The sequence below is a fragment of the Carlito syrichta genome, unplaced genomic scaffold, assembly GCF_000164805.1.
Source record: "Carlito syrichta isolate Samal-C Ts95f unplaced genomic scaffold, Tarsius_syrichta-2.0.1 Scaffold308277, whole genome shotgun sequence".
Classification (NCBI taxonomy): Eukaryota; Metazoa; Chordata; class Mammalia; order Primates; family Tarsiidae; genus Carlito; species Carlito syrichta.
The window spans coordinates 401,499-429,419 of NW_007252373.1; the positions used below are offsets into that span (position 1 = coordinate 401,499).

Consider the following 27,921-nt stretch of genomic DNA (forward strand, 5'->3'; position numbering starts at 1 on the left):
TGAACTACAGGCATGCGCTACCACACCCGGCTAATTTTTTGATTTATTGTAGAGATGAGGTCTTGCCAAGTTGCCCAGGCAGGTCTTGAACCCGAGGGCTCAGGCAATCCACTCACCTCAGCCTCCCAAGGCATGGGATTACAGGTTGAGCCACCGAACCCGGCTAGAAATTTTTTATTTTTATTTTTTATAAGTACTCTTTTGGGGAATAGCAAAGTTTGTAATTTCCCAGCTCTTTGTTAAGGACACCATGCACTTCTTAGGTCTGGTCAAAAACTTTTACTCAAAAGCTGGCTGAGAATATACAATCATATCTGGGTTTACTTTGACCTTTTCCGTATTCCATGTTTTGATTAGCTGGCTATTTTACTCATATCCCATTTACAGACAAATTGTGAAAGACTTGAATGGCAAGTCAGAAATATATGGAATATTGAAAAGGTCAATGCGATTTAGCCCATAACCACAGAATGTTAAATATATGAAAGTCATTATCAGATTTAATTCCCACAATAAGGACTGTAGTAAAGATGGGAAACTATTCCAATTAAAATACTCTTGTTTCACACTGAAGGCTGAGATGGCAAAGCTTAAATGCCCTCCTGACTCCTTTTTTGTGATAACTTAATAAGTTAGAAATAAATTGTAATTGAATTAAGCAAGGCAAAAAAGGAGGTAACAAGCTCTTTTGATATGAGAGTCCATCATAGAGGAAATAATATAATGACTTTTCTAAAAAACTCTAATTATACATGAGTAAGACAGATTCAGCTACAAAACCAATTCAACAGCCACCCCATGCTCTCTTTTTATCTACAGCATAGCTGTCAGTCAGATGGGAACTCCATTTATTTCCATGGAAATGAAGGCAGTGAGTTCAATTTTGCCACCACCCGGGATGTAGATCTTTCCACAGAAGATATTCAGGAGCAATGGTCAGAAGAATTTGAGAGCCAGCCTACAGGGTAAGTAATTGCTATCTCCCATGCTGTGTGTGGCACTTACATTTATTCCACTGGACATATTTTAAATGCATATTGTTAAATGGCAAAAGCATACTTAGATCAATACTAATGATTCTTATCATAGACAAGCCAAAAGGGTTACATTTACCCTAAAGATCCTAATCACCTATTTTTATGCCTATTAAAAATTTGTGATTGCAAATACCTTCTTAACTTCACTTGAATAATTTATATCTCATGTTAGTTTATTCAACTTTTACAGGGAAATTTTTTTTTCAGTGTTGACAGAACACAGAATCTTTCCACTACTATGATATTATTTTCATTTGTCTTACTGGGGTCTGAGATTTATAGATACTGCTACCTGATTTTCATTGGAATATGGTTTTGATCTATAAAAATTATTCAGGAGATAAAATTTATCTTTGAGATATTTATGAAGGAGGAATATGGGACTGAGGTTGAAATAGAAGAAACCTGAAGCAGTGAGGATGGTTTGTTTCCTTGCAATTCTAAGCTGTGTGCCTTCTTCTGGGTCCTAGGTCCCTAAGATATCGCCTGGGCCCCTAAAATATCCTCTACTAATTGAGCAGCACTTTTAGAAGTCCAAGCTGGAAAAAAGATCAATAGATTCAGAGAATCAAAACCCATAAGGTAGTATGAATTGGAGGCAAATGTGTATTTTCTAACACTATGACAAGGATGGATGAAATTAACGTAAAATGTAATTTCATAATGAACATAAAATAACAATAATGTAACTGTTAACTGTGAGAAACTCTTCCAGAATACAACATTTGAGATACAATCATGACACTTTGATCTCAACAAATTAAATAAAAACTTATGAAACTTTTAACTGCCTGAGTGGCAAGAAGACCAATACTGCTCTCTTGGGCTTCCTGCTTCCTATGCATTGCCCAAGAAGCTCATGCAGACCCAGTACCAGAAAAATCTGACGAGCAGCCTGAGCCACACCACTACTGTGACCCTTTGCACTGCATTCTTTCCCTTCTGAATGCGAAATTTCTGCTGCAGCTGGACCAGCCCTGACGCTCCCTGCCTCAGGGAATTTCACAGGTCCAGCCTGTGGCACAGACCAGGGTAAGCCTCTGGAGTAAGCTAAAACTGAGTGACACCATTCTCTCAGGGTCTACCAGTGACCGCTTCCGGCCCAACACCAATGCTCAGCTCTTCAAGCCACAAGGCCCTTGTCTTCTAAGGCTTCTACCACCCTTTTCACTCCATGCCCAGTGTAGCTCCAGTGTCTCCTTGAGAGACCAGCATCCACTGCTCCTCCTTTAGCCTCCAGAATCCCCCCAGGGTCAGGCTGCTTTTCTTCTAACCCTTAGAAGACACAATGGTTCATTCCATTCCTCTTTGATCTTTAGTGGAGTCCAGAGCTCTGACAATGCATAACTGGCTTTTTATCTGTCTTCTGGAGATAAAAGATTCACTGCCAGCTTATCAGTTCTTTCTGGACCTGATGCAACACCCAGTCAGCTCTCTTTTCTGGTTGTGGAGCTTGACTATGAGGGAATATATGAAGGAATCCGAAATGTTGAGGCCCAAGAAACTCATTTACTCCCATGCTGTCATCTCTCCAAGCTTATTTAATTCCATCATGTATCAGTGATGAGTCATCCTCTTCAGAGAATTCCACATCCCCTGGGCACTCAGAAGATTCCTCAGTGTTGCCAGCCCCCATCCTGCTAAAGCAGAGCTAAAAAGACAGACATTTCATCTCCAGTAGTACCATTCTGACAAACACATAAATCCCCAATCTCTCTGTGTGTGTGCCTCTGTCTCTCTCTTTCTCTCCACCCTCCCTCCCTTCCCTTCCCACTGCCCCTTCCCTTTTCCTCTCCCTCTCTGTGTGTGCCTATCTCTTTCCAGTAAAACTCAGTTTCTTAAATGTCACTTACTCTCACTGTTATGGAGAGAGATAAAATTTATTTCGACCTATGGCTTTCATACCCGGCCATTGCCTCTCCCAAATGCCGCTTCCCTCCCCCGCCCCCCGACTTTTTAGCTTATGATGTCATCAAATTTTGTTTATAAAAGAACGCAAGAAATGCTTTAGAAGGTTAAATAGTCCATTCAGCTCTCTGTTGTAACATTTGTAGAGACTTGGTGCAAAAACATGAAAAACCCCTTCTTGAATTAAGCTTAGAAGGGAATTGATTGCTATCAAAAGAAACCAAGCATAGTTTAGAAGATTAATGTACTAGGCCAGAAACATAGCTGGCAAAAAAATATATTTCAATTAACAGGTCAGACATTCTGTTTTCACAGAGCACTAATGATAGAATTTGGGGCTATAACCAAATCAATCATTCCTCCAAATAAAAACAAAATAGCTTAAAGTATTTATGCCTGAAAAAAGAGCTAAAGTTAATACAGACACTAAAAAATATCAGAGGAAATTTCTAAATGACTCAGGTGGTTTTAATTATGCTCTTTGTAAATTTCTCAGGTCTGAAGATTTATCAGGGTTTTGGCCACAGTTAAGGAGCTGGTATTTCCAAGCCATGACATTGTCAGCAGGTTTCTGTTCCAATAAGATATAATAATGCGCTTGACAAAAGCACCTGTGCCACTCTAATTGCTCTACAATTAATTCATCTAAATTCTAAAAGCGGTGTAATTATTCTAGCAACCACACCTTGGGCTTATTTGCGGCTTTTGCCCCAGGATATCAGGCCACACCACCAGAATTACTGAACTCATGCTGTCATCCGGTGGCCCAGTTATGAAGTTGGCATTAAGGTATAGAAAGATAATGAGAAGGTCTCGTATTTTCTGTGTTTTGGGTGATGATAAAAATGTAGATTTAATCCATAGTGTATTGGGGGCAGGGGGTTTTCCCATGTCCACCTAGTCCCAAGTGCCGTTTTATTGGTCTAAGAAAGAATGCTAGTATAGTAATTTTTAATCATAGATTCAAGAAGAAAATCCTTTCATACTATCAAACTAACATGAGGCATTTTTACCTGGGGTAGGAGCTGACAATGAAAAACAGATTAAGAATTTGGTAGTGAAATTCTTGATGTGTTCTGTTTTTTCTGCCTAGTTTATTGCATATTTGTCTCATTCTTTTAACCACCACCAGCCACACAGTTTATCATTATAAACTCATCAGCTAAAGCAAGATAGATAACATGGGTGGTAAATCCTCACTCTATTCAAGAATGACCAATGTAGGTGACTTAATTCTGTAGCTTTGAGTTCACTTTTTTAATTAAAAAATTAAATTATTAATGTGGATATAATACTTCACTTTTAATCATGTGTTCCTTTCCATAAGAATTATGAGAAAGTAAAAAGAGAATGCAGTCTTTTAAAATAATATTTCCAAAATACTATGAATGTCAAGAAAGAAAAGAAAATCACTAGGCTATTGTGACTTTTTTCAGAAACCGCTTTCCCAATTACCCATATTTTCCTACCATATGAATTAAAGTATTTGATCTCAGATTGCAATAATGCAAGAGCTGTTTGCCTTTCACATTACTAGTCTGACCCACGTCCAACGTTGATAGGTTTATTTTTCAAGTGGAATTTTAAACTTTTAAATTTTTTTTCTAAAGAAGACACATCTGTTACTTCAGCAATGGAGAAACTTTAATAGATACACTGATAATTTATGTAAGTCTTTCTGAGCTTTGGCTTAACCTTACAAACACATCATTTAATTAGCTCCTGCCGTGTCTCACCTAGCTGAGGCTGTCTTTAGGTGGGAGAAGTTTTTGTAGAACACATTGCTCTGAAATGGAATTTGTATGCTTGCCTTTCTTCTCAAATTCAAATATTGTCTTGTTTTACTATTCAAATACATTTTTAAAAAATCTGTTTTATTGCTGTCACCAGAATATTCATGCTAAAAAGAAACTCCACAAATATAATGGATATTAAATGATTAAATCAAGACAGCATGCTCCAGTCTTCCCCTGCCTCCCACCTGTTCCAAATCCTTAGAAATGACAGAAAATGAGCAAATGAATCTATAATAACACCATAAAACAAGAAATTGACCTGCAGTTGGCAGGGATTATGAAAGATTGCAGGGAAGGTGGGAAACGGAAAGAGAGAGAGAGAGAGAGGGGATCTGATGGAAGAAGGGAGCTATAGCCCAAAACACATGTTGAACAAGACACACAAAAGGTGTTTCAGTATTGCTCCAGGTCATGAATGACTGCTTTGGGAGCTGCTAAGTAGGTGAACCCCTCACTATACCCACATCCAAGCAGAGGCTTCTGCCTCAAACAATGAGTGTAGATACTTGGAATGGAGAAGCAGGGTAACATTCCCCCATGGAAGTTCTCACCCAAGGGCACATCTGCTGCAGTCACTGGCATTTTTACTCTGAAACTATGACAGAATAGCAGATAAAAATTTAAGCCAATGATCTAGCATCAACAAATCTGAAAAAAGTTCACCTTCATATTTTTTTTTAAAGCATGAAACTAAAAAACTAAGCTGAGCAAATAATGAAATAATGGAAAAACAGAATAAATAAATGGAGATTATGTAAGAAACATAATTAGTATTCCCAGAGGGATAAGATGGCATTTTGCATGTGTGAGATTAGAACTAATTTTATGAGGAAAAAAAACAATTAGGGATACAAGAAATGAACATACATGACTGCTGAAACCAATTTAATGGACGTTTTTCCTGAATATTGGTGTAACCAGAGCTGAAGAACAAATTAGTTAGCTGGAAATTTGAGTCTTGAGATCTTCTATTATTAGATATAAGAAAAAAAATGTTAAGTATGAAAAGAAAATTGGTACTTCTAATTTTAGAAATAATAGGAATTTCCGAAGCCAGAGGGAATATATAGAATGAAATATTCAAATAAATAATTGAAAAAAGGTTCCAAAAATTTTTTTTTAAAAAGAGAAGAAGAAGACATAGTTGCTATGAATGAAAACGTTTAGCTAGATTAATGGAAAAATACCCAATCCTAGGTCATCCCTAAATTAGTTGTTCACATGAGCATCCAGAATTCAGTAACTGGATCCCTATCCTAGTTCCAAGGAAGGAAAATCAGTGAATCTTATATATAACCAATGAAAACCAAACTTGTTTACAGAATGGTGTTAACAATCTTATAGCCCCTTTAATGCAAGCTGATACTTGTATTAACAATAGGCTTTGAAATTATTTAAAACTCTTCAGAACAGTTTAAGCATTTTTTTATTTTTCATAAATTATTCCCTCTGTCTTATCCAGAAAAATTGTTATCTCTGATTTAGAACACTTTTCACAAAAGTACTTATGAAGCTATAGAGGGATTTCATATACCCTTATAATTCAGGGTAAGTGAATTGAAGGTAGCTTGACAGTCTGATTTAATGTTATGTTAAGTAGGCTTAGTTTTTACAGACATATTCACTCTTATTAAAGCAAAACTCACTTAACAATTTAAATAACATAAATAATAAATTTAGGAGCCCAAATAGACAGTAGCCAAAATCTTAAACAGTGCCAAAGACCCACAAGTAAGTAAAGTGCAGCTTTCTTTCAGCTAAGTAGCTCCTTGATGAAAGAATGTTTAAGCAATAACACTTTGTAACTTCATCTAAGATTGTTGCTGCATTAATTCTAGCATGAAAAAAGTAAAAATACTCATATAATTTAGAAATTCATTTCAATTGCCACTTTGTCTTATTTTAAAATAAGAACAGTACTACATTTTATAGGGGAGAAAAGGAAACTAACATTTATTGAGACTGGAATGTCTCAGGCAATACATAATGTGTTTCTAAACAATCTCTAGTATAGGCTATATTACTGTCTTATTAATGAGATACGTGCTTTCTAACCGTTCTGAAGCTAATATTCTTGATTAGTGTTATTCCAACAAGAGTGTAAATAAACATGATGTATGTAATAAAAACCTAAAACAAAATTGAAATTGAGGTGAGCCAGTTGAAGAGAAGAATCTTTGCAATGCAGTGCAAGCAGGGCAGCCTTCAAATAGAACTCATCCTTTACCTTCATCTAAGCAGTTATGCTAGAGGGAAAAACCTATAAATGCAATGAAGGCAGAAAGGCTTTCAGTCAAAGTATACACCTTACTCTACTTCAGAGGACTCGTACTGGAGATAAACCTCATGAATATAAATGAATGTGGAAGGGTCTTTACCTATGGCACATCCCTTATTAAATAGCAGAGCATACATCCCAAATAGAGACCTTATGAATATAGTGAATTTTTTCAACCTCAGAGAATTTATATGAGATTTTTTTAAACCTTATGAATTTGGTCAATACAGGCTCTTATAGCCAGGCTTTATTCTGTATCTTAGATTCATACCTAAAGTTGCCATCTTTATGTGGTTTAATATATTCTAAAGAATATAATTTTAAAATGTCATAGATAATGTGAAATATTCCATTTATTACCTTTAGTGTTTTTTATGCCAATATTAGTAGGGAAAAAATCTGATTAAGATATTAGACCATTATTTTCTATGTTCATATTCTTAATATTTTCATCAACCTATAATAAAATAATTCAAATTTTGATTCTGAATTATAATACATATAATTGAATGTCTGACTCTTTTTGCTTCTTTGCAAAGCACATGTGCAATGTAAAAGTCAAAAGTCTTCCCATGCTAATTCCTATTCTTCCCTGTTGAAACATTGGCATATATTCAGTCAGAAATTTTTCTGTGATGACGTCAAAAAACCTACAAAACTGTAGAATCCCACTTTACATATTATGCTACATCTTAATTTTTTAAAACTTAACATATTATGAAAGTCTCTTTTAGTCATTAAATATAGACCTTCATTATTTCAAAAAGACAATGTACCAGTTAATCTAACCAAACCACTGTAGATAAATAATATTGTAATAAACATTCTTGTTAAAGTATTTCTGAGATATACGTTCTTAAAAAGGAAAATTAGAGAATAGATGTGTATGTGTACATATACTTCTATATGTATGTAGTTTGTTTGGGTAGTTACTGCCAATTTGCCTTTCAAAAAATATATATCATTCTTGAAATTATTGAAGTCTGAGCTGATTAAAGCATATTTAATCCTAGTCAGAAAGCATTCCAAAACAGATGATAGAAAAGACTATCAGCTTTCCAGCTAATGACTTCTTTAAATTATTTTCAGTAACAAAAATATTGCTCTTTTATGACAAAATAAATAGAAATCTTATTTTAAAAATATAAATTAAATATTATTATGACCTTCCTATCTCTAAGAAACAAGGTTGCCTTAAGGCATTTTATTGATTATAAAACTCTTTTTTCTGTGCTTCAACTTCTTCTCACTCTATTTGTAATAAATAATAGATATCACTGTATTTATAATAAATAAGATAGGGGCTTTTTAATTTTAGAATTAGTCATAAAAGAATAAATATAAATTGCTGTGTTGTAGAGAGCTCTCTCCCTCAGGCGGACATTTCTTCAAATGCACTTCACAGAGAACTGAATTTCCTTGGGGAAAGCATAATTTAAACCACAGAGAAGTACTCTCCTTTTGAGGGAAATTGTCATGCCATGCAAGATATTGCTAAAACTATAGAGCTCCTCAAATAGTCACGACAGGTCTCATGATTTGGTTATGTTATAGTTTTACTTAAAGTAATTATTATATTAGGAGAGGGTCAGGGACTATACCATTTTTGTAACCAGAAATGACCACAACTTTGAAACCTTATCCATTGGGACTCTGAAGTGGATACTTTGCTTCCAACCATGTCTGAACCAGTGTTTATACAAATTCATTAAAGAATTAGCTTTTGATATAACAAGATTCTACTGAATTTTTAATAAATGTAATTTATTCAAAGTAATGAGATATCTACAAAGGTAAATTTTGTAAAAATTTAGTATAGCAGGTTTCTCTTGCTTTTTTCTCTTCAAAGCAGACTAAACTTTTCACTTCATTTAATTATAAATATTGGAGCCCCTAAAGAAAATAACTTCACTTTTGTTATCCTCTTATCTGTTATGTTTTATTAGAGTGGGAGAAATAAAGAATAATTGGGAGTAATATTGGATATGTCAGACTTTAAAATAAAGATCAAAAATTAATATACAGTCTGAATCATATCTCACACCATTCCATCTGTGGTAGAGATTATGAAAATAGAAAAATTATTCATTTACTACAAATAATTAAAAGTAAATGACTGCTAATTTCATTCTTACTTAAAAAGAAAATACTTTTAGTCCATGACAGTTCTGTCTTTTTCTGTTTAATTTTTCACTTCAAAAATACTATAAAGCAGATAGATGTCAAAAAGGAGTAATCATCTGCATCATTTATAACTGTAACTTGCTTTGTGGATCAGTAGGCTGAGTGGTTTAATTGGGATAAATGGAGCAAGTAAAAGACCAATGAACCAGTAAGAAATTTTCATGTATGCGTCAAGAGAGGTTCCTGGTTAATTTAAGAATGATCTAATGCCATTAAGAGCTGCTTCAAAAAGTTATTCCTTGTGTTCCTTGAATGATTGATATAGTCTTCTGAAAAAAAAAAAAAAGTATTTCCTGAGATTTTTGCCCCAAATCTTCTATAACCTGGAATGACTTAACATGATAATTCTAGCATAGTACTGTCTTTACAACTTTAACTACTAAAATAACAGCAAACTGAGAAACTGAATATCTAAATTTTAGAGCTGAACAGGTGGTTGGCCTAAGGCAAGCTAGTTACCTCTGGGTGTCTCAGTTTTCTCCAAATGTAAGGGAGTTAGTTGTGTGAGTAACAAAAGCCAAATTGGACATGACCAGAAATAAATACTAAAGAGAAATAAGAGTTTATAAATGTTCAATCTTTTGTGATAGATCACTGAGTATGATGGACTCTAAATAAAATTTTTAAAAATAAAATAAAAAACTAAAAAAATTAAATATTTAAAAATATTAAACATAAATGGAAATATTAACCTCATAAACAAACTATACAAATTATAAACTTATGCATATAATTATATATAATACATTTTAAAATAATTCGTACATCCCCTTCAATATCTATTGCCAAATGTGTGGTATTATAGATGTATGCTATTTGTTTGGTGTTTCTAAAATTTATTTTTCTGAATAGTATTTGCTTTGAAAATAGAATTAAGTAGTCAAGTATAGTTGAAAAACTTTGTGGGAGGAATAAATATAGCATGCTTTTTAAAACAAGAATGATTAAACATTTTACCTAAAGTAGCTATAATTCTATTTGCACATACTGATTTCCCGCAAAGTTTGGCTGCTTAATGAAACTAGTGTCCATTCATTGAGAACTAAGTCTGTAGCTTAAGCATATTGCTTAGAGAAAGTTGTTAATATATTTGCTTTGGATGGGAAAATTATGGCTAATAAACATCATATTTATTTTCCTGGAAGGAAATATATCTCTATACCTTAGGAGGACTATTAATATTCAACAACTAACAGTTGTTTTATTTATAAAATTGCTTTTTTTATATAAAGTCACCAAGGGTATGGAGTGTGCAACTGGAATGTCTAAAGACAAGAAAAATAGTTAATCAGCCTATGTTTAAAAATTGATTAACACATTAAAAAAATTGAATTCTACTCTGAAAGAGAAGCTCACTGATCCGAAAGATGTCATAGTCCTTTAATTTATGTTAACACTCCAATGACATAATTAAATGAGAGCCTAAAATGAACTAATTAGTGTATCTCTTTTAGTGACCCATCATTGTTAATAGTAACAGCAGGCTGAAAATTTGAAATTGTGACAACAAGGCTGTCTGAGCTCATGCAATGCCTTTCCCTTCATGAACCCATAGAAATATTGGATAAAGTATGTTAATATGTAGCTCTAGGTTAGGGACAGGAATGAACAGATGCCTGAAGCAAAGGGAAACAGAAAAGCTGAATAACAAGCTTTTAGCTGAATTTTGATAGTTCAGAGTACTCCAGACTTATGTATAATCTAAGGCTGAGGATTAGGGTTAAAAATACCCACACAGGATCCTTAGCATATGGCAGCTACAACAGATATTCTTATATAAATCTGGGACTCTGAAGATATCCTCCTCCATAAAAAAGTAATTAGGATAACGATCCTCTCATTGACTCAAGGTGGGGGAAAAAGCTCCTGGGAGAATGAAAACCCCAAACAAAAGTAAAAGTCACATTCATTCCATCTGGGTGGTGGGAATATTATAAACTGAGAAATTAACATAAAAAGAAATTCAAGACCAGGGAAGTTCCAAATGCTCACAAACACAAATGCAAAACCCTTTTGTACAACTCTTTCTACTACACAAAGTGTGTGGAATTCACAGTGGAAATAAGTCCATTGAAGATGAGGTCACAAATTATTAAATGTGTGATTTTATAATTGACCAAAAAGGGCAGTCAGCAAATATAACAAGCAGAAGAATAAGTGTATTCTACTTGATATGAAAGAGAAACATGAGAGAGATAAGAAATAAATATGATTGAATGATTTAAAACATTTTCCAAAAGGAACCTATGTCATTTTAGAATAGGGTACTATAAGAAAAAAACAAGTAGATACTAAAAAGTACCAAAGAAAACTTTTAAAAATAAAAAACACAGTCATGAAATTAAATATTCCCTATAAAGGTAAAAAATAGAACTGAAGAATTCGTATTCTGAACTAGAGCTAGATCTTAGAAACACACAATGCAATGTAGAAATAAAGGTTAATGAGAGAGTGAGAGACATTATTGAGAACAGAACATGAAATTCTAACATAGGTTCAGTAGAAGTTCTAGAAAGAATAAAGAAAGAACAGAAGATAGTTAATATTTAAAAAGATAGTGGCTTACATTTTCCCAGACCTGGTTAAAGATATGGATTCTCAAATTGCAAGGCGTGCCCAGTTTCCAAAGGATAAATAAAATAAACTTACACCTATATACAGTGCAATAAACTTTCAGAACACCAAAGGAAATTTTTTTAAAAAGCAACCAGAGGGAAAAGACAGATTATTTTCAAAGAGCAACAACTCAACAGATAACTTCTTTTTGTATTAGTCACAACAGAGAAAGTGGATTCTTGTCAAGCTCAAAGCAGGATTTTTCATAGAACTCAACAAGGCAATTCTGATACTTATTACAAAGACTAAAGAAGGGCAAGGGTAACAAAGACAGCTGTGAAGAGAAGCAAGGGTAGTAAAGATAGCTGTGAAGAAGTAAAAGGTGTGGCTGGGGGAGAAGGGGAGCTCAGCTATCAAGATGTTGTAATTAAAACAGTTTGGTTTTGACACAAAAATAGACATATAGACTAATAGGAAAAAAAAAAGGAAGAGCCCAGAAACAGTCTCACATTTATAGAAGATTGTTATATGACCTAAGTGGCATTACCAAGAATCGGGGAAAATAGTTAATGGTTCTGGGACAACTGGTTATCTATATTTTTTAAAAACTGGGTCTCAATTTCATTCCTTACCCCACAATTAATTTCAGGTGACTTAAAGCCACCTAAAAGTGAAAAGAAAAACTTTCAAACTTTCAGAAGAAAATACAAAGGACTATTTCTATGAACTCAGGGTAAGAAATAATTTATGACACAGAGTAAAAAAAGACATAACCCATAAAGAAAGATAGATAAATTCTACTATTATTAACATTACAACTCTTCTGTACATCCAAAGACACATAAACAAAGTGAAGAAAATGTGATGCATATAGCCAAGAAAAGATCACTACCTTTAATATAGAAAGAATTTAAGTCATAAGGAAGTAAGAAAAGAGTGGCATAAATAGGAAACTCAGAGAAGAGTAACCCCAACTGACCACTAAACATGTGAAAAGATGTTCAGCCTCACTAGTAATCTTACAAATGCAAAAGTGAGATAAAATTTCCATACCCACCTAAAAGGATAATTGTAAAAGCTTGCCAAGGCCAAGTAATGGCAAGAATCTTATACCCTCCTCGTGGGAACATACATTTATTCAACTATTTTGAAGAGTAATGATGAAATACCATGTTGCCCAGCAGTTCCACTTCCAGATGGATTCCCTAGCAGCCTTTCTCAACTGAGATTCCTGTGAGGATCCCAGACCACAGAATTATCTGTGTGATTACTTAATTTTCCTAAGGTGAATGCAGCTAGTACCATTGTAGAAACAAAGGAGAAAAAAAATTTTGCTAATACAATGAATGCCTTAGGGTATTAGGTCTCATTTCTCTCACAGGCAACAGTTGAGAAAAGTGGAAATTACCTAAATGTCTGTCAGAAGTTTCTGGTTGCTGGTAATGGTGGTTCATGCCTGTAATCCCAGCAATTTGGGAGGCTGAGGCAGAAGGATCTCTTGAGGCCAGGAGTTCGGCACCAGCCAGGTCAATGTAGCAAGAAACCCTCTCCCCACCTCCCATCTCTAAAAAAAATTTTTTAATTAGTCAGGTATGGTGGTAGTCCCAGCTACATGGGAGGCTTGCTTGAGCCCAGAGTTGGAGGCTGCAGTGAACTATGAACATGCCACCGCACTATAGCCTGGGTCACAGAGTGAGACTCTGTCTCTTAAAAAAAAGAAAAAGTATATGGTCATTCCCCCCCTCCCCAATAAAACAGTCTGTTCTGACCATTGAGCTATTTGTCATACTTCTCTCACTGACACAATCAGGAATTGGGTTGGCAACATATGAGTCAGCCTTTAGAAGGTGACGGGAAAGGAATCAAACAAATTGGTAGGGTATAGAGAGGTAGGTAAGGGAAGAGGCAATAAAAGACCAGGGGATGAAAGGCTAGGACTCTATAGAAGACCACTCATTTAGGCCTGTGAATCAGTGAAAAGAAAGAAACCTAAACCTAAAGACCCCCTTGAATGTTTTGGACATTGAAAGTGTGCACCCAGAAGTAACACTGATGGAGAAGTTAAGCCCAGGCTTCTAGGACTTGGCTGTATATGGACAGATGGTGTAGTGAAGATCTAAGAGGCAGAAGAGTTGAACCATCAGAACTATGACTTTAACATGATAGGGGTACCAAAGCAAGAGCTGGACAGCTATAGTGGCACCAAGCATTAAGGCCAGGTATAAGGGGACTTTGAAAGATCAGATCACCAATATGAGGGTGGACATAATGACCAGACCTGCCTGATGTGTGGTCAGAGGGTAGAAGGGGCTGCTTTCCTGCTCTGTGCCAAGGGTGTAAATTGTCTCATAGGACAGGGCAAGGATGAGGAGGCTACAGAAAGCCGAGGGAAGTGAGGATGAGATTCAGGCAGAGCACCGGGTGAGGTTTCATTTACTCTCTGGGTCTGGAATCCTTTTTTTTTTTTTTTTTTTTGAGCTGGCATCTCACTCCGTTGCCCAGGCTGGAGTGCAGTGGCATGCTCACGGCCACCCCAGTGTCGACCTGCTGGGCTCAGGCGATCCTTCCGCCTCAGCCTTCCAAGTACCTGGAAGTACAGATGTGAACTACCATGCATGGCTAATTTTTAAATTTTAATTGTAGAGATGAGGTCTCTCCAAGTTGTCCAGGCTGTCCTTGAACCCGTGGGCTCAGGCAGTTCCCTCACCTTGGCCTCCCAAAGTGAAAGTGCTGAGATTACAGGCTTGAGCCACCGCACCTGGCTTGGGTCTGGAATCCTTTAAGGCTTCCATAATTCAACAAGGATTATTGAGTATCTACTTTGTATTAGACACTAGGCTAGGGTCTAAGAACATGTACATGAACACAGATCTTGTCTTAGGAGTTGACACCTTAGGGATAAAGAAAAGCATATAAAGAAATAATGGCAATGTACTGTGAAAAGTGGAATCACAAGGAAAAATCTAACTTATTCTGAGATGGGGTGGTGGAGCTAGGGAGTTTGGCTTATGTAAGGACGTTTGGCATTTAAAAGACATCTTGAAGAATGCCCCTGAGTTTGTTTAGTAGACAACGAATAAAGGTATAGAAGCCTGACAGAGAATGTTTTAGTGACTTTGAATTCACATTATATGGTCAAAGAGTTTGTAACAAGACAGAGAAATGTGGAGTAGCCAGAGAGATTGAGCCAAAAAAGTGTTTTTGTGGCAGGCCAAGAGACCCTGTGTTTTATCTTAAGGAGTTTGGAATTTGTCCAGATGGCAATGGGAAGCCACCAAAATATCTTAAACAAAGGAAAGACATGATAATAATATTTGCACTTAGAAAGTATCAACCTGAGTATCTACTGCATGGATTCTGAACTCCTCTCTTCCTGAACTCTTTATGAATTGATTCCACTTCACTCTTCAAACATACTTTTCACTCTTCCCTAATACACACCCTCTACTGGGGTCTGTTGATATCTACACCTTTAATAGTGTCAAGGTCATTCCCATTTCTCAGCCTATTCTCATGTGAGTTCATCAACACAGTATATGTCCGTGGTAGAAACACAGGCTCTGGAGTAAGACTGTGTGGATTTGAATGCTGTCCCCATCTTTTGCTAGCTGTTCTTGACTCCTGTGTCTCAGTTTTTTCATCCAAAATTTAGATAGTAATAGTGATTATCTCATATGGTTACTGTGAGATAATTAAACAAGTTTAATGTATAAAGGGCCTAGGAAAGGATCTGGCACATAGTTAGCACTTGATAAAAGCTAGTTATTTTTATTCTCTTTTGAATATTCAAAAACCTATTTCACAAGACCCCGTTTAAATCCCATCTCCTTTTGGAAAACTCACTAGACTTTTGCCAGTTCTTGTAACTTTTCATTCTATAACAATTTTAATATGTAAAACACCATACAAGTATTTACATTATGACACTGTCTTCTATAGGTCACTGTTTCCTTAGTTCAAATTTGATTTTCCAATTCAACTTTAAGTACTTTTAAAAATAAAGACTTTCTCAGTCTGGAGCATGACTCTGATCACAAGTAGATAGATATCCTGTACATAACATTGATTGCTCTTCTACAGGAAAACCATCACTGTGAATCTAATATATTTAAAGTTAATTCATTATCTAAAATTTGTAGTACTATATTTTTATTTCAGAATTATTCATTACTAAGTAAATATTTCTCATTAAAAATAAATTGTTATACTTTATAGTTTCGATTTAATGTTCTAATGCTTAATGATTCTCTCTTTTTTTTAAAGATGGGACATCTTGGGAGCTGTCATTGGTACAGAATGTGGAACAGTAGAATCAGGTTTATCAATGGTCTTCCTCAAAGATGGAGAGAGGAAATTATGCACTCCATACATGGACACTACCGGTTATGGGAATCTGAGGTTTTACTTCACTATGGGTAGGTACATTTTGTACAAACTTTGTTGACCCTGGGGGCAGATCCAAGGCCAACATCTATTCCTGAAGAAGTAAGATTATTCCTCAGAGCTCAAATTTCATTGAGCTCTGAGGAAAGAGTAAAAGCCTGTGGTGCTCACCCTGCTTCAAGCTAACCCTGCTGGAATCATCCTGCAGAGAGCTAGTCTTGGCATGCTGGGATGAAGCCTGAAGACAAAATGCCACAATACCTTCCTTCCATTTCTCCCTCCATGGTCATGGCTGAAAAGACAGTGGGAGAGAAGCTAAAAACAAAGCAACTCCTTTGTCCTAGCTTCCCCAAAAAACAGTCATCAAGGTGAGTCATTTGTTTTCATGGATATCTCACCATTCCATAACTCTTTTGTTATGGGAAGCTAAGAAAGAAACAGTCTTTATTTCCTAATATGTTTGCAAACACAATAAGAAAAAAAGTGTTCACGAACATATTTTTCTTCAAATTGTTATAGAGCAAGTAAATAAGTAGAGTTGGTAAAATATCCAAAGACAAATTGGAAGAAAGAAATTTATTATCTCCCAAATTTATCCTTTCAGTCAATAAGAGCCCCAGTTATTTAACTGATGTCATTCCAGAAATGTGAGTAAATGTCACATGCCTTCTTTGCTGAGTGACTGGAAAAGCACAGGCAACATCTGGAAGTAAAACAGGAAATAAACTGTGTCTACCTTTGAACTTAGTAGCAAAGGTATCAGTGCATCAGGACAAACAGATCTCCTGAGTCTAGGCTTCAGCCCTGGCTATTTATTTCTCTCACTTCACCTTTGTTATAATCATCCAGCTCAGGGTTGCATGACCTACCTCAGATTGTATTGTGCACATCACCTATGTAGTGCTAACTCATTTTCTATAATGATCTGTTTGATAACAGAAAAATTGTGGGTATCAAGTAAAATTATGTAATCTCACATTTAGGGATAACATTACCTTGACTCTGAAATGGTTTGCATATTTGAAGACCTAGATCTCATTTCCTTTAAATAATTAGAATTCAAACTGACTCTCATTTTATTAAGTAATTCCTAGAAAAGCTTAACTCCCCCCTAAAAAGTTGCAATAAGCATTTAGTATGCCAATCTAATTTGTTTTTTCTCTTTTTTATCATTTTTATGTAATATATATGAGTTTTTATTTTTTTCATAGTAAATCAACCATGTTCAGTGCATTTATATGAGATTAAGTAATTATTCTGTAAGTTATTTTATATAACTGTCTTTATATAAGAAATTAAGTCATCTTTAATTCTTTCTGTAACAAAGCGGATTATTAATTACTAATTGAAATAGTATTGACTGTGATGCCAAAATTAATTTGAATGTGCCCAAAGAAGTACATTATCCCAAATAAAAGCATCTTCAATCAATTTTAAAAAGTAAGAAATACCTACTGAACATAAAGCCCTGAGATAGGGTAAATGGAGAATATAGTCGAGAGGAATAATGGTACCTAAATCACAGCGTTGCTAGTCAAATGAGTTAAAACATGTAAAGCACTCAAAACAGTGCCAAATAAGAATTTAGATTCAATATATCTCTGTTGTTATTTATATAAAATTACTTAGAGCCCCTGTCCACAAGTGACATCTAACTATAAGGGAGAATGAAATAAGCTATAATGGAATGAAAATGCTGTGAAATACTATGTATAGAGGAAGCTGTGGGTAATTTTGCAGTGGAGGGATTAGGGTAAACCTTCATGAAGGAGACAGTATTTGAACTCAGCCTGGAAAGATGGGCATGAATTATGTTTAAGGGAAGAAGAGAATTCCAAGCTAAGCCATTTTGAAAACAGACTCAAGGAAAGGAGAGAAAGCAGGAAGAAGGCAAAGGATGATACAACCATGCTGGGCTGTGTGAGAAGAACTAAACAGATTGAAAAAAACTGATGAGAACCAAAAGATTGAACAAGATGGTATCAAACCAGAAGATAAAGCTCATAAGGCCACTACCAAAATTCAGATGAACTGTTGTAGACACATAACAAGGAAAAGGCTTAGAGGAGAGAAGAAGGGTGATGCCTAAGCTGCTGAGACTGAGGTGAATGAGAAGGATGAAACCACTGTTGATGATGGGGTGGAGAAAATGCAGGGAGAAGGCTCCCCTACTCCTGAAACAGCCTCAGCCACTGGCTCCAAACCTGATGAGACCAGCAAAGCAAGAGAAACTCCTTCTGAGGAGAAGCAAGAGGATGCCCCTGATGCTACCACAGAACAGGAAGCCCACCAAGCTCCTACACCCTCAGAAGTGAAGACTGACTCAGCTGAGACAGAAAGTGCCACTAAAGCTTTCACTGATAACTTGCCCTCCCAAGGCCAAAGATGTCCCAGCCAAGGAGGAGCCTAAAAAAGCCGATATGCCTGCTGCTGTCACAGGTGCTGCCACCATCCCTGCTGCAGAGGACGCTGCTGCCAAGGCAACATCCCAGCCTCCAAGGGAGACTGGGGAGAGCTGTCAAGCCAAAGAGAAGATGGAAGCTGTAGATGAAACCAAACCTAAGGAAAGTGCCTGGCAGGATAAGGGTAAAGAAGAAGAACGTGAAGCTGACCAAGAACTTGCCTGAACTTTGAGAAATGGCTTTCCATATCCCCATCCTCCCCTTTCCTAAGCCCTTTCTCTTCTGCCCTCTTTTCAACTCCATTCCAAAGTCCCTTCCTGTCCTGCTCATGTCTGTGAGTCTGTCCTCTCCTACCCACTAGCCCTCTTTCTCTCTGTGTGGCAAATATTTTTTTTAAAGACCAGAAAGATTCCAAGTCAAACGATGTGGCTTAAACATTTTTTTGTTTCTTGTTGTTATGGTGAGTTTTTGGTAATGATGATCCAATCATTTTGGAAATTCTTGTCCAGTATCCAAGTTTTTTCATCCGGTGCATGTGGCCCTATAAGAGTCTACTTTCCTCTCTGTCTCTCTCTCTCTGTTCCAAGTGTGTGTGCAATGTTCCATTCATCTGAGGAGTCCAACATATCCAGAGAATTCAAGATCATTTTTGTTTTCCTCCTTTTCAATGTGATGGAATGAACAAAAAGCAAAAAAAATTCAAAAACCCCAGTTTGTTTTAAAAAATAAGTAAAGCAAATGTGCCAATTAGCGTAATTTGCATCTCTAAGGTTCCTTTTTCAATCTGAATATTAATAAATCGTGAGAGTAATTTTAAAAAGGCTCTAGAAAAAAGGTATGTGATATGTTTGAGGCTGGGGGATTTTCCCTATATAGATTAATGAAACCATGTAAGCTAAAACCAGAAAGAGCCAGAGTAGTGATATTCTTTAATTTCTACTAAATAGAGTTTGAATTTTCTTTCTCTAGGTAGCATGGAGCTATCAGAGAATTGCCGTTAGTTCTGCAATACATTATCCCCATATTTTAGGAAAAAAAATTCTAGCAGGAGCATGAAGAAAAGACTGAAACAATCAGAAATTAGAGGACAACAGACCAGTTAGAGTAAGGTTGCAAGATTTGGAGAAGGAAGGAGGGGGATGGAGGGAGGGGGAAGGGAAGGAAAGGAGAGAGAGAGAAAAAGAAGGGAGGGATGGGTGAGGGAAGGGGAGAGAGAAAGGAGGGACAGAGGGAGGAGGAGGTGAGAGAGAGAGAGAAGGGAGGGAGGTAGGATAGAAGGAAGGGAAGGCAGGCAATTGTTGCACTAGTCCAGGCAACAAAAGAATTAAGGCAGTGATGTTGGATAGAGGGAACAGAGATGGGGTAACTGAAAAGATGGAACCAGCTGAAGCTGGCACCCAATTGACTTTGGAGGTTATGGGAACAGTATTGGAGAGAGCAGATTTCTATCCTGGGTGGCTGAAAGAATGGTATCATTCCCCAAAATAGGGGGAAAAAATATATATATATATATATGAGAGAGTGTGGCATAGAATATTTTGATATCAGATATGTTGAGAATGAGATTTCTGGAGTAACGTATGAGGGCAGAAATTTTATTCAAGATTTGAATCATCCATATACGAGTTTGAAAATCACCCATATATAGTTTATAACTGAAGCCACTGGAGTTGATGAGTTCTCCCAAGCCAGGTAGTATAAGACACAAAAAAATTCTTAAAGAGAATCCTTATAAGTGCAGGTAGAGAGAAAAGAGTAGACAAAAGAGTGAAAAGGGGGTATAAAGAGAGTAGCGGGAGAAGGTATCACTGAAGGTGGGAGGAAGAGAATGCTTTAGCATAGGGTGACAGAGAGGTGACCAGCAGTGTAGGGAATGCCACAGAGAGAAAAGTCAACCAGAATAAGGACTGAGAGGCCACTAGTGACTTTGGAGAGAGCATCCCCAGTGGTCTGGTGCCTTGGAATCCAAAGTACATGGAGTTTAAAAAATAAATAAAAACGTGTCACTGAAAGAACTCCTTCAAGATTTGTACCAAACTGGGCACAGTGGCTCATGCCTGTAACCCCAGCACTGTAGGAGGTCAAAGCGGGAGGACAGCTTAAAGCCAGGAGTTGGAGACTAGCTGGACAACATAGTGAGATCCTGTCACTATGAAAATTTTTAAAAATTAACCAGGTGTGGTGGTGCATGCCTATAGTCCCAGCTACTCAGAAAGTTGAGGCAGGAAGATTGCTGGAACCCAGGAGTTCAAGGCTATAGTGAGCTGTGATCACCCCACTACACTCCAACCTGGGCGACAAAGCAAGACCCTGTCTTGAAAAAAAAGAAGAAGACTGTTATCAATAGAGAGAAGAAAGAAAATGGAAGCTGGATCTTGAGGAAGCAGCAGCACCCGGGAGAGGTGTTTTTACTATTGGGTAGGGTAGGGTTGGGTAGGGTGGGTAGGTTAAAGTAGGTTAGGATGGACAGGATAGAAGAGAAGAGGGGAGGGGAGAAGAGGGGAGGACAGGTTAAAGTATGATAGGATGAATAGGGTAGGATAGAGTAGAATAGGGTATGGTGGAGTAGAGGAAGGTAAGGTAGGGTAGGGTAGGGTAGAGCAAGATAGTAAGGTAGGACTGGATCTATAGAAAAGAATTTAAAACCATGTTGGCTAATAGGGAAGAAAGCAATACAGAAGAGATTTAAGATGAGATAGTTTATAAGTAAGTCCTCACTAAATATAGTGCCTTAGGAAAATCAGGCTGACTGTGAATCGGGACTAGATCACACTCCTTCCCTCTCAGGCCCTGTCTATGATAGTTCTTGGTTCCTGCCAATCTACTGTGACTAGATTTCTGGAAAACTTGCTCAGCTTTCAAAGTTCAGTTCAAGGTCTATTTCCCTTATTCTCATATTCATTTATTCAACTCAAATGCATTGAGGGCCAGTATCCAGCACTGTTCTTTTTTTTTTTTTTTTCTTTTTTGAGTTGGAGTCTCACTGCGTCACCCAGACTGGAGTGCAGTGGCCGCTCCCGGCCACCGCAGCCTCGACCTGCTGAGCTCCGGCGATCCTTCCACCTCAGCCTTCGGAGTAGCCAGAATTACAGGCATGTGCTACCATGCCTGGCTGATTTTTTGATTTATTGTAAGAGGAGGTCTCACCAAGTTGCCCAGGCGGGTCTCGAACCCGCGGGCTCAGGCAATCCATTCACCTCAGCCTCCCAAAGCGCGGGATTACAGGTTGAACCACCGAACCCGGCTACCAGCACTGTTCTTACAGCCAGAATGCCATGACCAAGACAAACATAACCTAACAGACATCATTCTTTCGTGTATTTGTTCATTATTCTCCAACAAATATTTACTGGGCATCTGCTATGTGCCCAGCTCTTTTAACTCACTCTGTACCTTTTTTCTGAGTTTTTACTGCAATTATGGCAGCACAGCACAGTTTACTGCTAATTATCATTCTTTTATATATGTTTGTCTCGTACTTCTCATTAAATCATAAATTTTTTGAGCTTAGAGCTTATTTCCTCTTGTAGCCCAGTGCCCTGAAGATAATAAGTGTTCAATGTAATCACTTTCCTGATACAAATAAGTAGCTTAAGAGCTACTTTAAAAGTATATGGAATATTTTTAAACTGACCATCCATCTAGTTTTTACTGACGTCTTCCTGTACCTTTAATTGCCATGTGAGATGCCCTGAGTCGTGCCTTTCCACTAGGTATCAAAGGCTATGAAGCTGAAGAAGAATCTGTATCTTCCAGTAGGAGCTGCTGCCACTGAAACTTCACAGAACTGATAAATTGCCCCCAGAGGAATATTTCAGATAATGTCTGTCATTATTTTAAATCTTGACTCCTTTAGGTTTCTCTTCTTCTGCCATTCTGGGCTGGGTGAGGCTCCCACGTGTGCCTCAGTTCTCTCTCAAAGGCAAACACAGTTCACGAACTGTTCTTAAGAGAACAGAGGGAAGTTTCAGAAAACAAATCAATGAAGTTGGGGAGGACTGATAGTTCAGTTCCGATATTACTAGGCACGGTGCACTAAACCCAGACTGCCTGTGAACTTTCACCTTTTTTGGTAAGTCTTTAATATGTGCTCAATGCTCAATTTTTTTTTAAGTTGCATTTCCTAAAAGAGAATTTCACTTTCACATGGATCTTTTTCCCCAAGGGCACCATTTATAATAGTTTTACTAGCTGTACTTATCATAACGCTGATGCATATAATGAAATGCTAAAAAAAGATACCAATTCAAAAATCACAAGATTATCTTTCGTCCTTGTTGCCCTTGAACAATAAATATCTGTGTACATTATCACCATACCTGGCTTCTCTTTTCTCAGTTCAAATTACTTAATTCAGTAAATATTTATTATACAACTTACATATGCCTAATATAAGTAACATGCACTATTAAAGTGTTTTACAAATACCATCATCCAAGGTGTACCTGTTGAGTAGTAGTAAAGGTTTAAAGTCAAGCAAAATAATGTTAAATACATGCTTTACTTTGGGACTATGGGTACATTGCATAATCTTTCTTGGCCTCAGTTTTATTGTCAGCAAAATGGATCTATATTAATACTTACCTGGAAATGTTGTTAGGAGGTGAAATGAGATAATACTTGTACTTATTTTTCCATGGGCATAGTAAGAGCTCAATGAAAAGTAGGTATTATTATCTGTATGTTATTAATACTCCAAGAATCTGGCTCAAAGGAAACCCCGGTCTAGACAATGCTGACCACTATTTGCAACATCAACTCTTTGTCAAACTGAAAACCCACACATTTCCTTGAGAATAAACAAAGTTATTAGGCCAGTTTTCTCACAAGTGACTCAAATGTAAAATCAGTGTGTCATGAACTGGACAATTCGATACACTCACAAAAACATTTAGATTATATGTGGGAACTAATTTCCAAAGGCTCAACCCTGTGGCATAAATGTTGTCCCATAAACCCCCTGAGCTGCTCTAGGAACACACCAATGGAATGAGAATGTGTGGTGAATGCTCTCCTTTCATGGCTTAGCAAGATGCTCTACTTGCAAGCTCAGTCTCAGATTCCTCCAGCCCTCTTCAGTTCATCTTAAAGGAGCTTAGTTTTCAAGTCAGACACTGACTTCTCTTCATCAAACCAACTTCTTGGGTTGCTTCTATTGGTGTATGCTTTTAAAATTTACCTGGGAAATTTTACTTAAGAATATTGGTACAACATAATTCCAGTAGTGTATTTCCAAAGCCAAATATAAATCATCTGTTATTTAAATCATTAATTTTGATTATTAAAAATCATTGCATTGAGGAAGATGAAATAAGGAGTGTCACATAAATAAGACAGCTGGCCAATTCTTATAAATAGACTATGAAAATTTCTACTAAGCACAAAAGAATAGTCAGTGTTTATGGATCAGAACAGATATATTTTTACTCAACAATTTTAAAGACAAGCATTCCAGAGCTGTTGTAATCTGATGCATCCATCTCCACTGTAGGCTATATCTTGCCAAATGAACCCCTAAGGGATCATTAAGAACCATGCTATGCCTACCTGGTGTGTAATTATCCTATGAAAGTCTTACTGTCTGATATGCTTTTTGTCTAATATTCCCTCTATTGTTATGAGCTTTCTTGTACTGATTAGGTTCTAGCTTACTTTATATCACGTATCAGTCATATATCCTCAAGATTAGATCCAATTGCCCACATTGAGTTTGAGCTAGATATTTACAGACAATTGATACTTTCTTGATATGTTTAATAGAAAATGATGCGTCCCGGCTATTAGTTGTTGATTTTACTAGATTAATTCTCAGAGAGTAATTTTATTCTAGGGTTTTGAGGTTGCCTTACTGTCACCATATAGTGTTAGCAACAGCAATTACCTGTAGATAAAAATTGACATTGATGGTAATTGATTTAACTAAAGGGATTTTTAGAAAGATAATAATTTTAAAAATTAATGTTATAAATTTTGGAACTTAGGAATGGAATATTTGCCAGAATATACATGTGCATACCCACACTCCTGCTGGCAAGATATAGCCTACAGTGGAGATGGATGCTGTTTTGAAGGATAATGGAGGGTGAGGAGAAGCTTCTAGTTAACCATGTCATTCTTTAAAATCCAGCTTATCCGAGCTACCCATCAAAACTGGACTGGATAAAAAAATGTGGTACATATACATGATGGAATATTGCACAGCCATAAAGAAGGACAAACATATGGACTCTGCAGCAATTTGGATGGATTTAGAGTCTATAATACTCAGTGATCTATCACAGAAACAAAAAACAGAGTACTGCATGTCCTCATTCATAAGTGGACCCTGAACATTTACCATAATTCTATAAGAAAGGGATTGGCAATAGCAGGATACTGCTAGTGTGGGGGCGGAGGGCTACACAACATCAATAAGGGTACCTGATCTCAAAACAGACAAAGTGGGGACCAAAGAGAGGCCCAAACTTTACCTGTACGATGTCCACTTGTAAACCTAATCCTGAATTGTACCCCACATCGTTAAAATAAAAATTAATTAATTAATTAAATCCATGTTATGCAGTTGATAGAAGCCAGCAATAGCAAAAATGATTGACAGCAAGCAGTATTGAAAAGAACAAAGGGTCAAAGGTTAAAAGACATAACGACGATTCCTGGCTCTTCCCCTGGTTAGTTAAATGCTCTTCAACTTCAGGTACCTGCTCTATTATTCAGTGTTGCCATCTGGATGATCTTAATTACCTTCTAGTTCTAATAGTATATCATTTCATATGACTATAAAGTAGAGTGATAGAGAATAAACTACTCCATGTGTCTTCCAATAATCAAATGAGGCACCAAATATAAAAATGTAAAACAAAATGCATTAAAATATGAGTACATGTGCTAAAATATTAAAGATACTACATGCAACAGTTTGAATAACACTGCTTCAGAACTCCTTGATGCGGTGAGTCACAATACTTGTTTTTAAATCATAATCAATAGGTTCTGAACTTTGGTTATAAAAATCTCAAACATAAGAAAGTAATGGTTTATTAAAAAGCAGAGCACATCTTTTTAATGTGGGTTAAAACACTGATGTGTAGTTGATGCTCAATGTATACTACTATTTGAGTAATCTCATAAAGCAAATAGTTTCTTTGACCTTCACAAATGTCAAGTCTATATGAACCATCTTTATATATGTGATCTATCACAGAAACAAAAATTATTAATTATAAATAAAACAAAAATTATAAATTATTTCCTTGTATCTGGTTACCTTTATTTAGGGTTATTCTTAAGTGACACCTGGGTACTGTCATGATTTTTATTATGAAATTTAACACTATACTTGATATGTCTATGAATGCAAGTTGGTACAAGCAACTTAAAATTTTTATTTTGTGCAGGAGGAGTTTGTGACCCTGGAGATTCCCATGAAAATGACATTATCCTGTATGCAAAGATCGAAGGAAGAAAAGAGCATATTGCACTGGATACCCTTCCATATTCCTCATATAAGGTACACATGCCAATCTGTGTGCCAAATAGACCACGTCAGATCTTCGATAAGCCAGGGTCAAAATCACAAAGACCACTCCAGATACAGAGAAGAAATCTCTGTTCTGACAGCCCAGGAAATTTCCAGGTTACTTTAAAAGTGACATAGACATTTCAACATTCACTTTTTTTCCTGATATGAAAAAAAAATAAGGCATTATCAAGAAGGAACAATAAATTACAGTCCATCAGAGACAATAAGACCAAACCCAATACTCTGTTATATTTTGTGCCCAAGAAAACCCTAAAAGAAGCTGTAATTATGCAGCTTCACAGACTTGCTGTCAGTCATAATGAGTATTTACCCCGCACTTTGATACTTCCTAGGTAGAAGACATTGCAGAAGAACATATTATTACCTTTGCTTTTTTCTTTGCTAATTACAACTACTGAGGCTGAACTTTTCCCTTTGCCCCTTGGATACAGGACAGTGTTGACTCTGGTTATTTGCAAACATCTTCAGAATTATGTGAGGTACTTGTTGTAACGTATAAAATTATTTTTGATAATAGTAGATTTATCTGTGCTGAAACCATACCCATATACTCATTGTAAATTAGCCTTCTGTCTACATTAATGGCACTCTAGGTACTTTAAAGAGCATAAACATAGCCAACATCTAACATGTCAGTGACTGAATAAACTTCAAGTTTACAATGGAAAACAACCAGAGTAAATATCTAGCATACTCTACATGCAAGGGCAGTGACAAGGTAGGATTACACCTGTTCTGGTCATCTGCAACCCTCAGATCAAATCAATTATGTAAGTTATCATAGTTAACTCATTGTTCTTGGCTGTTTCTGCTTAGAGTCCCATTTTCAGAATACTAGTTTGGAAAGTCATTAATACTATACAAATCCACTTTAAAAGAGGACTGACTATAAAGTGTAAATGTCAAGTTGCCTTTGACCTGTACTAAGATAAATTGGATACACATGCTTTGATAACTTTTCAAGACCTCACTAAAATGAACACTTCTTGAAGATAACATGTTCATAAAATAACAAATGGAACACAAAGAACATTGCTTGGTGCTTAATAAATGGTAGTTATGTACATAGTGATTACTATGTCAAATCTAGAAGAATTTACGTGGACTAACATAGAAAGAATTCTGAGTGATTTGTGTTTTCATTGTTGAAGGTTCCATCTTTGGTTTCTGTGGTCATCAATCCTGAACTTCAGACTCCTGCTACCAAATTTTGTCTCAGGCAAAAGAACCATCAAGGACATAACAGGAATGTCTGGGCTGTAGATTTTTTCCATGTCTTGCCTGTTCTTCCTTCTACAATGTCTCACATGATACAGTTTTCCATTAATCTGGGATGTGGAACACATCAACCTGGTAACAGGTAGGAAGCCCTGTTTTGTGAGTGTACTACACTCATTTAAAAAATTGACTCGTTGACTTGGCTATTAAATCCTAGTCAGTTTCTCAGTAGGGTTTTAGCTGGAATTTATAAATAAAATACACATATTTCCAGAAGAAAAGTAATTCAATGAATATGAGGAGTATAATTGGTTTGGGTTTCAAGTAGGACTGGCTTCATTTTAAGAGCTTGATCTTAGGTACCAGAGGTGTTTGCACATGCTGTGGCAGCCATCCATTACAACAGATTGTTAAGAGAGAAGAAACAGCCGGGCTCAGTGGCTCAGCCTGTAATCCCGTGCCTTTGGGAGGCTGAGGTGAGTGAATTGCCTGAGCCCGCAGGTTTGAGACCCGCCTGGGCAGCGAGACCTCATCTCTACAATAAATCAAAAAATCAGCCGGGTGTGGTAGCACATGCCTGTAATTCCGGCTCCTCGGAAGGCTGAGGTGGAAGGATCGC

The 27,921-nt window shown here is 36.6% G+C and overlaps 1 protein-coding gene and 1 pseudogene across 1 annotated transcript in view; both read left to right on the plus strand.

The window, feature by feature from the left end:
* Positions 1 to 27,921, plus strand: part of RELN (reelin) — a 534,724-nt gene that overhangs the window by 314,259 nt on the left and 192,544 nt on the right. Inside the window, exons 11-14 of the mRNA XM_008065395.1 lie at positions 820 to 965; positions 16,023 to 16,174; positions 25,939 to 26,051; positions 27,236 to 27,444. Coding sequence (XP_008063586.1) covers positions 820 to 965; positions 16,023 to 16,174; positions 25,939 to 26,051; positions 27,236 to 27,444 — 620 coding nt within the window. The remainder of the gene's footprint in view (positions 1 to 819; positions 966 to 16,022; positions 16,175 to 25,938; positions 26,052 to 27,235; positions 27,445 to 27,921) is intronic.
* On the plus strand, positions 18,051 to 18,769 carry LOC110596309 (annotated as a pseudogene).